Genomic DNA, 11,805 nt, shown 5'->3' with positions numbered 1-11,805 from the left:
CATGGAGTTCTCCGTCAATCGGGCCTCAGCTTGACTTTGGAGGATGACCTGGAAAGGTCAGCACTTTTTATGGATATAAGTTTATGCGGTGGTGAGTATTTTGATGTTTAAAAAACTAGAATCCACGATAACTTGTGTTTGTGATATTGAGTTCCGTTTCATTTGAACCATCGTTTGACCTTGAGGGGTGATCTTAAAAGACCAGGATATTTGGACGCGCTGTAGTTCTTGCGTTTGTGAATGTTCTGATACTTGAAAAGCTTATATCAGTCAATAATTTTTTGGTCATATGAAGTTCCTTTTCGCTTGACCCTGACATTGAGCTTGAAGGGTGACCTTCAGAGGTCAGTACTTTTTACGGACGCCAGCTTATGCGCTGGTTAACATTCTGATCGTTGAAAAGTTGAAACTGTCCATTAATTTTTCGGTGACATGAAATTCCTCGTCCTTTGAGCCCCAACTTGGTATTAACAGGTGACCTTGAATGGCCAATACTTATGACCTAAGCCAGTTCTTGTGTTTGTGAATATTCTGATGCTCAAAGTCGAAATCCGCCAACCACTTTTTGTCGATATGGAGTTCTCTGTCCTTTCAGCTTGACTCTGATCTTGAAGGATATCTTGAGAAATCAAGCCTTGTTGTGAACGCTGGTTCTTGCGCTTGTAATATTTTAATGTTTTCATATTTAAAGTCGGTCGGTACTTTTTTGGTGATATGAGGTTCCCGGTCGCTCAAACCTGCTTTTGACACTGAAGGCCACATGATATTGCACAATAAATGTCATTTTCGTTGTTCTCGTGTCACAATTGCTCAAAAGACACATCTGAAGGGAAATGAGTATTTGTTTCTGGACAAATTTCAGTATGATCGTCAACTTAACGGACATTATCAGATAATGCATGCAATGCATTTCGACGCTTAACCTCTAATTTCATGAGTGCCAAAGTTAATGCTGTACTTTAGTGTGTCCTTGGCAGAGGCCTTTGTTGTGAAACATGACGTCATTGCATTTCCTCGCAGCTGATGCGATGCAGCTGGAACGCAAGAAGCCAGTCAGCAGTGCTGTGGGAAACTGTATGAGGAGGAGCACAGCTGGGGCAAACAAAGACGACCATTATCGTGGTGTGTGGAGGTGAAATTCTCAATTTTCTCGCTGTACCAAACGAATCTAGTGATATAATCTCGAAGCCGCCCTTATTGATGATGGCCCACGGATCACAACAGCCAGCAAGTAGCGCGCTGAGAGCACTGACCTTGGAATACAAGAGCTTGCAGGAAGAGCCTGTGGAGGGATTTCGTGTAAAGCTTGCAAATGATGACAATTTGTTTTGCTGGGAAGTAGCACTGTTTGGACCTCCACATACACTATATGAAGGAGGATACTTCAAGGTAAGTTTTTGTGTGATATCAATGTTTTGGGTATTTTCCATGAATTTGCAACTTGCTAGGATCACATTTTGACTTTGAATGAGGAAATTTGGTCCCGTGTAGCTTAGAGTGTTTCATAATGTATGACCATCCTGAAATGATGTCAAGCGCAGTCCAAAAGGCTGCTAGTCTGCATTAGCAAATAAGCATATTCTAAGAATGAATAACCATTCACATTGTACCAGGGCAAATTATTCCCAAATTGAAATAAGTTCTCATTTTTAGATGCCTTTCCATGATTAATTAAATGTTGTCTTTATCATTGTTTTGTGAAGGATTGCTTGAGTAAAGGGGTGTTGCACATTTATATGGGGTTCTGAACTGAAATATGCATCTTAGAGACCTTTTGGTACTGCTCACAACTGCACTTCTGAAGACCTTATCCCCTGTAGTTTTTGGGGTGCACACCCACAAAAGTGAAGGGTCAAATAGTTCAAAGTCACCCCAGCATTTATGACATCATAATTGTGTCATTTAAGTTGTCTCCATAAACCATGCAGTGATCAAGACCACCAAAAATGTAATTGTTGAGCATGATATCTGCCAAACATGAGAGTGTTTTCCAGATATAACACTGTTGGTTGGTTTGATTAAACCATGACACATCAAGGATCATATTTACTAAACAGAGAATCGTGCTGCGTGGAGCAGTCTTTTCCACCATTAAAGCATATGATTAGTTGTAAGTGAATGTTTCATCACATGTGGTGCCTGTTTCCATGTGTTCAACAGTGAAATGTTTACTTAAATATGTTTTTTTCCCTGGTCACAACAATATATTGTTGGTTCAGACATTGTGTGGGTTTTGGAGCTGTGGATTTTTACTTGTGGTTTTCCACAAGATATTATCTCAGGCATTACCTTGTTTTTAAGGTTTGTTATATTATCTCTAAGCATAATCTGTGACCTCCAAGACTGATGTTGATTTATAAATCCCTGAACACAGCTTAAAAATATTTGTGTCATGATGTACTGATAATGTTACAAAAACATTTCTAGAATTTATATGACAATGTTTTCACTCATTTTCATGTTAATAATTATTGCTGGAAAGCTGTTAAATGACTTGAATTAGCATATACCATAATGTATGTTTTGTTATTAGTAGAACTGTGCTTAGTAAGGTACCCACTGGAAATATGGTGTGACACTTGTGATGTAGATGTAAGGAAGGAAACATCCCATGGAAAAATTCATGTTTGGTTTTGAATGTTGCTTGAATGGTTTTGGATATTATAAAAGGTAACTGGAAGGCATGGTTCAAGTTAAAGTGCGGGTCTTAGGGATGTGAGGTGTAAGTTTGTATAGTGTAAGGTATTTGTGTCTGCCATCATGCTTATGGTTGTGGCTTTGCTTTCAGGCTCACCTAAATTTTCCTTCAGACTACCCATACTCACCCCCTACTGTCAAGTTCCTCAGCAAGGTGTGGCATCCCAATGTTTATGAGGTAAGCTGTCATGATTTTGTACCATTAAAGCTTTGTCATTGTAGGGCATCATTGCTATTTTTCATTGAATGTACTCTGAAATTTGATTGTGTGGATGAAATGCAAGCATACCTTTATAAATGGGCACAGTGCTTATGGGACATTGCTCAGCAACATTTCGGCCACCTCCAGAATGGTGGCATGCACATTATGATGTGTCCTGTAACAAGTGACCTGCCCAGCAGCCTTTCACCCACCATTTCAAAGCTGTGACCTGCACCAGCTGGCTGGCTGGTCTACTGACCTCTACCATGTGCTCTCAGAATGGTGACCTGTGCATCAGCATCCTGCACCCGCCGACCGACGACCCCCAAAGCGGGGAGCTGCCCTGCGAGCGCTGGAACCCCACACAGAACGTCAGGTCAGGACCGGTGCCGGTCGGCACGCCAGGAGCCGCGGTGACGCACGGCTGCCAGGCAGGGACTAGTGCCAGCCTGAGGGCTCCGGTCGTTGTCCAGCATCAGCACGTAGTGCGTGTCAGTAAGCGCGATAGGCCCCAAAGCGGGTTTTTGGACATTCAGTGGCAACCCGCATCCAATGTTTTCCAGCGTACACCGTTCACATGATATCAGGTGATAGAGGAGGGGCAATCCGAAATGACAGTACAGGAACCTCGACGGTTGCGTTCTACCCCCAGCGGTGACCACTATGTCGCATGTGATGCGCCGCACGTGTCGCCGTTCGAGCGGTGCCATGCGACCCGGCCCGACTGGGCAGCTGAAGCGGCGCATGTTGCCAGGACGATCCTGCTGTCGGTGATCTCGCTCCTGAACGAGCCCAACACGTACAGTCCGGCCAACGTGGACGCGTCGGTCATGTACCGGCGCTGGAAGGAGTCCAAGGGCAAGGACAAGGAGTACGAGAACATCATCAGGTGAGAAGGCGAGCGGCACACTGGCGGGCCAGTGGCGTTGGCCGACGTCGAGTCTCACGACACTTGTGGGTCGGTTTGCCCCGGTCACACCGGCGCTGCCAGGGGATGCACTGTGGCAATATTTGTTACGTTCAGCTGCTCAAGTGCACGTGAATCGGCAGACTGTTGGCGTGCTGTTTATATTGTGAGCAAGGGGCGAGTCTATAGCGTGCCCTGCACCAGGACGTGATTCTTGCCTAAATCAGTCGCCTGGTATCAGAGACGCATCAAAAGTAATGCTTTCGGCAATGGCATGATATCGTCATGTACTTGTCAGTTTTCAGCCCGGCTGTCTCGGAGTTGCGTTGGGTTTCTGTCTGCCCTCTCCCATGTCTGTTAAGACCTGCCCCATTGAGCCTTACCTACCATTGTCACCGGTCCGCTTTAACTTGTCAGTGTACGGTAATGGGGCAGCGAACGCTACGGTGGCGGCTCAAAAGACGGTAGATTTTGCCGCTCGAATCATTTCAGGAAAACGATAATGTCATCACATTTCTGGGGTGCGTGAAAACCTGGGCTGGCTGGACTTCCATTTGATGTTTATCTAGCAAGCCCTCAATCTTTTACACGAAGCCTGCAGCACAGGCGAACCTGAATCTTTAGCCCAAGGTTTTTGTCTAGCCAAGGGTGCCCTTAACACACGCGGAGAGGATGGCAGGGCCGTCTCCTTAGTCTGCCCTGTAATCGGGGTGCCGCTGCCCAGCATGTCGAGCGGGGAGTCTTCTTAATGCGCTGCCATCTGAATTATCCGTTATGATTACCTCTCAGCGTACACATACCTTGGGGCGTCGGTCTGCGACGTGAAGATGTGTTGCACTGCTGGTTTGGAAGTTTTATATTTGTAACATTTTTGGGGTGCGTCAGTATGTTTCAAGTATTTTACTTTCACACATTTCATCTCGGTGTGGCACGGGTCCAATAATAGCCCTCTTGGCTTCAACCACTCATCGAGGACTGAGCGATAGCGTGAAATAAAAAGATTACTAAATTAATAGCGACCAGCGTCCACCATAGCGTCCGTTCATAGGTCAGTGCTCTGGGTCAGGAAGTCCCTCAATGAACTAGACAGTCCTGCTCTGGATTAGGAGACTCGGCTTTGTTTGTGACTGGGGGGGGGGGGGGGCTGCAGGCCCGGGAGGTCCCTTCCTGAATCGGAGGGCTCCTGCGCCGGAATAGGAGGCACCCTTTGTTTAAAATTCGGTATGCCCCTGTTCTAGATCAGGAGGTCCTTTCAGGAGGTCAGGAGCCTTCACATCAGTGGGCTCAAATCCATTTTAAGAGACGAGGCCGGTGTGGAGCAAGCAGTCTCAGCCCCCATTCGTCTGCTTAAAAATGACTGGCCCTGAAGATGTCTTCTTACAGAGTCCAAGGATAAACACGCAGCCGATTTGAATAAATATTAGTCTATAATTGCTAGACTTTTTCCTGTTTAGGAACAGCCAACAAACCGAACCACGTCTAACAATGCGTCTGGTGCTTTTCACAACTGAATCTTTTCTACTAGAAATACCGGCATAGCAAGGTGGCGTTTAAAAACGCGACTTGATATCATTTGTGTGAGATTGGCTAACGTGATATGCTCTTTTTTCTCTCGGCAATTCACAAAAATGGGGTTCCTTCATCTCACCAGACCGCAAAGTACCGCTGGCAAAGTGGGTTCCAATTTCTCCTAAATAGGCTAGAACACTAGATGAAGCTGTGGGAGGTCCGAACAGGTTACTGCATGGGTCTTCTTAACCCTTTAACCCAGGAGGCTGTGGTAAGGCTACGCCCAGGAGATTTGTACGCCTCACGAGGCGTAGCCAGGAGCCCCGTAATGTACGAGAGAGCCCCAGTTTGCCTAGGTGACCCGAATAAAAAAATCACCCAGCTAAAAAGTCGTGAACACGCCCTTAAGCAGTGTATTTTTATGACCACCTTGCCTTGCGGTCGAAGAAGGGCAAGGCAAGTAGCATGCAAGATGTCACGTGTCGAAACATCATTACGCGGACATTAACCTCCAGCCCACAAAACATCTAGCGTTGCGCGGGAAGGCTCTTCCGATATAAATCCTGGGCACCTCTGCGTCTTCTGCGCAGTGTTGAGGTTAGGGTGAGCCGTGAGCTTTCCTTGTCCCTCTCCGCCCTCCTGGACGAGCAACTGGTCGAAAGCCCTTAGTGCATTCGTAAGCCGTATTAAACTTAGGTATTCTGGCTTGGGCAGGTGCGTTTTGATTGATAGCTTGTTCCGCTCTTTGCATTTGATATTTATTGCCTTAGTTTTTGACCGATTTGTTCTTAAAGGTGCACACCTATATTCTGTTACTTATAAGGGTTAGATGTGTAATAAGTAAAAGTGATATAGGTCAAGCGGATAACGGTGAAAATGACAATAAGCCTTTTAGCTTTTGCCTTTTTGCATTTTACTTTACATGTTTTGACTTAAGCGGTTCGACTTTCTGCCTTGGACATACCCACGGTCTTTTTGCTTTTTTGCATTTGCGTTATCCCGTGTGGCTCTGCGTTTTGTTTTTACGGTTTGAATTAATGTCCTTGGGCTTCCCGTGTTTTGACTTCTTGTCCTGGAACCACACGGTGCTAGTGGATGATGGCACGTTTGAAAAGCACCCGAGCGACTGGAATAATCTGGAGAACAGACAGCAGTTTCATTGTGCTAAATTTGATGCATCGTATCGCGCTTGAAGTTATTTGCATGGTGTTGATGTTAACTGTATCTGTTACAAATAAGTTTTTTCAACTTCGAAAGCAAGCGAGGTAGGTGTGTTCGTTATAAACTTTTTTTGAGATGATCCCCAATTCAATCAGATATTGTACGGAGGACTGAAGGTGTTCTCCCCTCACGCAAACATCCAGGTCCGCGAAGACCGCATATGAGTAGGTTAGGCGGTGTGCATCATCAAAGCATGGATGATGCGTGCGCGGGATTTATGCCATGGATATTAGTTGAGTTAGGACGTAATTTTGTTGTAAAGACATAATATCACGCCTAGCAGCCGAAACAGCACTTATATTTTTTGAAAGGTTCGGTCTAAACCTTTTGAATGGATGGGTGTTTGAGGTCAGTGCCCGCGCCCAGTAGTGCTTATCGCGTGTGTCCTGGCGCCCACCATCCGATCGTGAAGATTTTGACAGCAAACGTTTGACGTCCGCAGTGCTCGGGACGGCTGATGCAGTTCTCTGACGTCACTACGTGAGAGCAACTGCTGCCATCAGTCGCATGCCATTCCAGTCAAGGGCAAACAGCGAGCGTCTAAAGCGGATCGAGCCCACCCAGCCACGGGTGGATGGGCAGACGCTCTAGCCTGTTAACAACTGGGCCGGACTATATTAAATTCCTGCAAAAATAATAATATATGGTAGCGAACGGCATCGACACCGGCAAAGCGGCCCTCGGCTGCTTTTCTCGAGTGCTGACTGCTTTCCACCGGCAGGAAACAGGTGTCCTCGTCACGGGTGGACGCAGAAAAGGACAACGTCGTTGTGCCACTGACCCTAGAGGACTACTGCATCAAGACGAAAGCCCGGCCGGACACGGAGCCGGTGGACATCACCGACTTCTATGACGACGACTACTTGGATGACGACGAAGACGAGTCCTCCGACGGAGGTACGGCGAGCCGCCGGCCGTCGCAGAGCCTCTCGCGGCCGCCGGCCGAACCGCGACCTAGGCGCGCTCCGACAGATGGCGCGCCCGGCACGTCTGCCGAGATGGAGCGGGCTTCCTCTGCTCCAGAGACCATCCTCCGTCCACCCATGTCCTGGCCGCCTTCCTGAAGAGTCGACGCATCATCCTAGGTGACCTGCTTTGCATAGGGTTGTTCGAAGATCCTGATGTCGTACTGGTTGATGTTTTTTTTTTGCGACACTCAGCTCTGAAACTGTTTTTGAGTTGTGCGCAACCCTTACGCTTGACGGTATAAACGTGTGTATAATATGGTTAGTGTGGTAAGGTGTTGAATACATAGGCTGTCTTATTTTTTGGAAAGCACTTTTTGGCAGTAGGGAACATTATTTGCTCAGAGTTGAGACCGACGTTCAATAATGATTATTCACATATGTACCTATCACCAGCAACGCAGCTGAGGGCAGGGGCTTTCGGGTCCATCCTTGAAACTCTCTCCTTTGATCCCCTCTGGAAAATGGCGGGGTTCACCGGAGACAAAGACTTGTCACTTTTGGCCTTTAAAAGGAATGTTCCACATTTACTGAGGCTTTTGAACGTTCTTCTCAATATATCGTCAGATTACTTCCTGGAATGTTTTTGTGGCCGGAGTCGCTGCCAGAATGGCCGTGTCAAAATTGCTTCCGTAGCGGGCGGGGCTACCCGCGCTTGAATCAATTCAACGCGCCGCAAGGTGGCTTGTAAATTTATGCACGCGTGATAAACCGACAATCGTTGTGTGCGTGTCTTTGCCCTTTCTCAAGACGTACCGGTATGCTTCCCGTGATTTTATGATTTGAACTCCCATCTACATTCTCCGAAACTGTGCTGTTAGGTTACTCATTTCCCAGCCTCATGATACCAATAGAACTGTCCAGTTGCCTGTGTGTTAAGTAGTGTTAAGTACAAAAGACGCGGTTTGTGATAGAGGCTTGCCTCTAACGCGCTCAGCCGCTTGAAACCCAAGTGCTGCCAGTTGATGCGGCGATTCGTGCCGTCATGCCTCAGTCGCGAACAAGTCCATAGCCAAATTTGTCTTGATCTTGAGCACGGCATGGCCATTGAAGAGTCGAAATTCGTGAGACGTCTCTGACATACGTCCCAGTAAATTAGACGACGCGAAATATTACGCATGGGTCGGCAAGCCCGTAGCTTGAAAACGAGGAGATTGATAGTCTGAAAAGGGCGTAACTTTGAAATAGGGGGAATTCTTGAAAATGGCTATCAGTTCACAACACCATCCAAATGTGGTTAAAAAAATTAAAAGATCAAATTAAGAAAGTCCCTGCAAGGTTTCCGTAGAGATTCACCAGCATTAATAAAGCCCTCGAGGCATCAAAATGGGGCCCCGCGCCATAGATTCCCCAAATCCTAAAATAGGAACCCTGTGGTGACGAAGTGAGCCCCGTGGGATGGAAAGGTCCTCCATGTCCAGATTTGGCAATCCCGGGTCACACTCTTGACTACGTCCACCGCCTGCCGCACCAGCTGATGACTGTGTTAGCCGAGCGTGGCGCTCATGAGAGTCTTTGTTAGCACAGGCCCTGTACCGTCATCAAGTGCGGCGGCTCCGCTCCCTTTCACATCGTTGTGCCCGCTTCCAGAGGAGCTCGACAACGGCGACGACAGCGGCAACGGCGAGTTGTGATCGACGGCGGCGGCGGGGGCGGGGGCGGGAGCGGGCCGCGCCAGAGCCCAATCTTCCAGCGCAGCCGTGCGGCGCGGCGGCCGGCCGTGCGGCGGAGGCACTCCCGGTACTAACTCCGCGCCGCCGCCCGCAACACTGGCCGTGGCCCCACCGGGAACGTGCAGCAATAACGGGCCTACTCCGGCCGCCGTGGGCGCGCGCGCGGATGATGTGCGTGTGCACGCGAGAGCGTACGGGTTTCGGGTGACGGTCGCCAGAGCCGCGCGCCGTTCACAGCTGCCTTTGCGTATGTATCTAGTCTGCCCCCGCAGTTTGGCTCGCTCGCGCACGTACGGACTCGAGTGGGAGGCTGTTCATGGTACTTTGTCAGCTAGTTGATGTATGCTGTGTACATTGACATTCATCACAGTGTAATAAAAGAGCAATTATTTTGGGTGTTTGCTCGGTGCCAGTTAGGAAATACAGTTTGAACGTCCTTTTAAAAGCGACACATCTGACTTGTACGAAACCCGTTGTCTTGTCATTTTGTTTCATTGGCAAGCCATTTTCGATAGATCTTGTTCCGTTTATGGCGCACGAGAAAGTAGATGTAGTGAAAGACTTTCGAAAGAAGATCTGAACACCGTAAGAAAGGCACTATCAAGAGACGTGGCTGGGCGCATTTACAGGACGTCATCGTAATGCGCAGCCTTCAAGTCTGACTTAAGTCAGCCCGAGGAAACAGGCCAAAAGGGCCCCTCCTCCGTTCAGAAAGTCTGTCTTTCGGCCCGGACAGGAAACAAGCTATCGCGTGTGCGCTTGAATTGCTGGTTCTTCCGCCAGCGCGGTTCTAACCGCTCATCGACTAAACTTGATTCAGCGACGTGGCGCGATCGGACGGCAAAGCCAACAGCTAACGCTATCGTGTTTCGTCCACCGGTGCTCCCGACGAGGTTTGCGGGGCACCAATGTGCAGCGAGATGCAGGCGTTAATGACCCACCTTGGTTTGAGGACGGCCCAGGGGCTTCATAAGCGGCCAGCAACGGCCAGCCGGTAGAAGATGTCTCTTAATAACTCTTCAGCGGGTTCGAGTCTTTGATGACAAGTACGCCAGTTGGTACAGCAGGGTAGCACGAACGCTACATGCGGCGAAGAGGACAGACAGTGAATTATGTTTCACAGTTTCAGACAGTTTTTTCAGACAGTTTTTTCAGGCAGTCAGACATTAGGTCAGACAGTTTCACGCAAGCAAAGCTTTCGCTTGACAGTTTGACAGGTTGAAAACAGCTCCTCTATGAGAGACAACGAATACTGATGCGCGAAGGCCTCGTTTCTCACCGTTAACATGCGCTCGGGTGGGGGAGGGCATTTTGACCCCGGAATTTTTTCAGGATGATTTCCGGACGCCCCGCGTAGCCTTACCAACCTTTACATAGCATAAGGCGATTGAATAGCGGATGTTTTGGCACACAAAAATTAGGTGCACTTCACAGGCCGCTGACCTACGGCAGGTTAAAGTCAGATCGTGGCTGTCAACAAAGGCCATTTCTAGGGAATCAGTCAGTCTGATGTATCAATGGAGTGTCAAACAAAGCCACGCATCTCTGAGATAGTTTCCTGGGAAATAAAACAATTCGATTTGCAATCAAAAAGTTCATTGGCCCAGGGTCGTGTAAAATTTCAAACCGAGGTCAAACTAACCGGCGTTTTCACTAGAGAGCTTGCTGTATGAGGTGGTCCTGGTGCCCATTTCTACCTTATTAAGCCGCACTGGTCAATTTTCATAGGCTTGCTATAGGTCAGATTAGGCCACTGATCTAAAACAGCTCAGGTAGACGTTCGTTTTTAGGAACATACCGCCTAGCGCAATCCCTGGCACTTACTCGAATGGCAAAGCAGGAGCAATCTCGTAGGTTTTCGCCACTTTGACCAAAAGGTAAAAAGGTCATAAAAGGCTGCATCAAAAGGTTGGTTGCGTCAAAAAGGTTGCGTGAGCCGAGCTGAGGGCACTTTGGACACCAGTCAAGAGTTTGACCCAGTTTGGCCCTATTTGACACAAAGGTCATGCCACCTAAGAGCCTCAGATTTGCCGGAAGCAAGTTCACATACAGGTCGACCAATCCTGTGCATTTGGTTTATCTAGCTCCCAGTTTGAGATCTCATGGCGGGGTAATGACCCCCACCCGAGCGCGAGGCATTCCACCGGCCACCCTGGCAAGTGTTAAACAATAGTCCCCACATGTCCGAAGCGATCCGTTCGCTCCGGAGCAATCACGAGCGGCGATAGCGTCCTCTCGCCGCCGACCGACGGCGCTACCCCGGTCTGCAGCTCCAGGGACACGGGCCAGCCGTCCAGCTACAGTTGCATTTACCAACAGTCGAGCTGAGTCAACGGTGATGTGCGCTCGATTACAACCAGTGCAGCGGAACTTCCGAGCACAGGAGGGTTAACGATGACGGAAAGAACGAGGTTTAGTGCATGAATTGCAATGTGACACTAAAGATAGTTTAGTTGTGCAATGTAATCTATAATTTTAGTTCACATTTAACATGTGGCAGCCTATAACCGCTGGTAGCGTCGTGCAGGTGCTGCAAAAGTGAACGCATTTTAAATTGAAATGAATGCTTTGTCCAACTCCAACTTGTTAGAAGAGGCTCATTGAGTTGCACACTGCATTACACAGATAGCA

General features: G+C 48.2%; 1 protein-coding gene across 1 annotated transcript; it reads left to right on the top strand.

The window, feature by feature from the left end:
• The first annotated feature begins 1,032 nt into the window (after positions 1 to 1,032).
• On the top strand, positions 1,033 to 9,135 carry LOC119103397 (ubiquitin-conjugating enzyme E2 R2). Its single transcript, XM_037226922.1, has 6 exons — positions 1,033 to 1,389; positions 2,789 to 2,875; positions 3,178 to 3,275; positions 3,654 to 3,788; positions 7,258 to 7,433; positions 9,092 to 9,135. Exons 1-6 carry the CDS (start codon positions 1,201 to 1,203, stop codon positions 9,133 to 9,135), a joined length of 729 nt encoding a protein of 242 aa, XP_037082817.1. The 5' UTR covers positions 1,033 to 1,200.
• Positions 9,136 to 11,805: the final 2,670 nt, after the last annotated feature.

This window comes from Pollicipes pollicipes, unplaced genomic scaffold (assembly GCF_011947565.3).
Source record: "Pollicipes pollicipes isolate AB1234 unplaced genomic scaffold, Ppol_2.1 Scaffold_5724;HRSCAF=6776_pilon_pilon_pilon, whole genome shotgun sequence".
Classification (NCBI taxonomy): domain Eukaryota; kingdom Metazoa; phylum Arthropoda; class Thecostraca; order Pollicipedomorpha; family Pollicipedidae; genus Pollicipes; species Pollicipes pollicipes.
The sequence above is the reverse complement of the archived record's forward strand: the minus strand, read 5'-3'. Positions and strand labels throughout refer to the sequence as shown.

Bases quoted from the DNA above. Each gene is read 5' to 3' on its own strand.
- LOC119103397 (XM_037226922.1), top strand. From the start codon at position 1,201: ATGATGGCCCACGGATCACAACAGCCAGCAAGTAGCGCGCTGAGAGCA. The intron at 1,390-2,788 runs GTAAGTTTTTGT...CTTTGCTTTCAG, and splicing joins ATGAAGGAGGATACTTCAAG to GCTCACCTAAATTTTCCTTC. The intron at 3,276-3,653 runs GTCAGGACCGGT...GCATGTTGCCAG, and splicing joins AACCCCACACAGAACGTCAG to GACGATCCTGCTGTCGGTGA.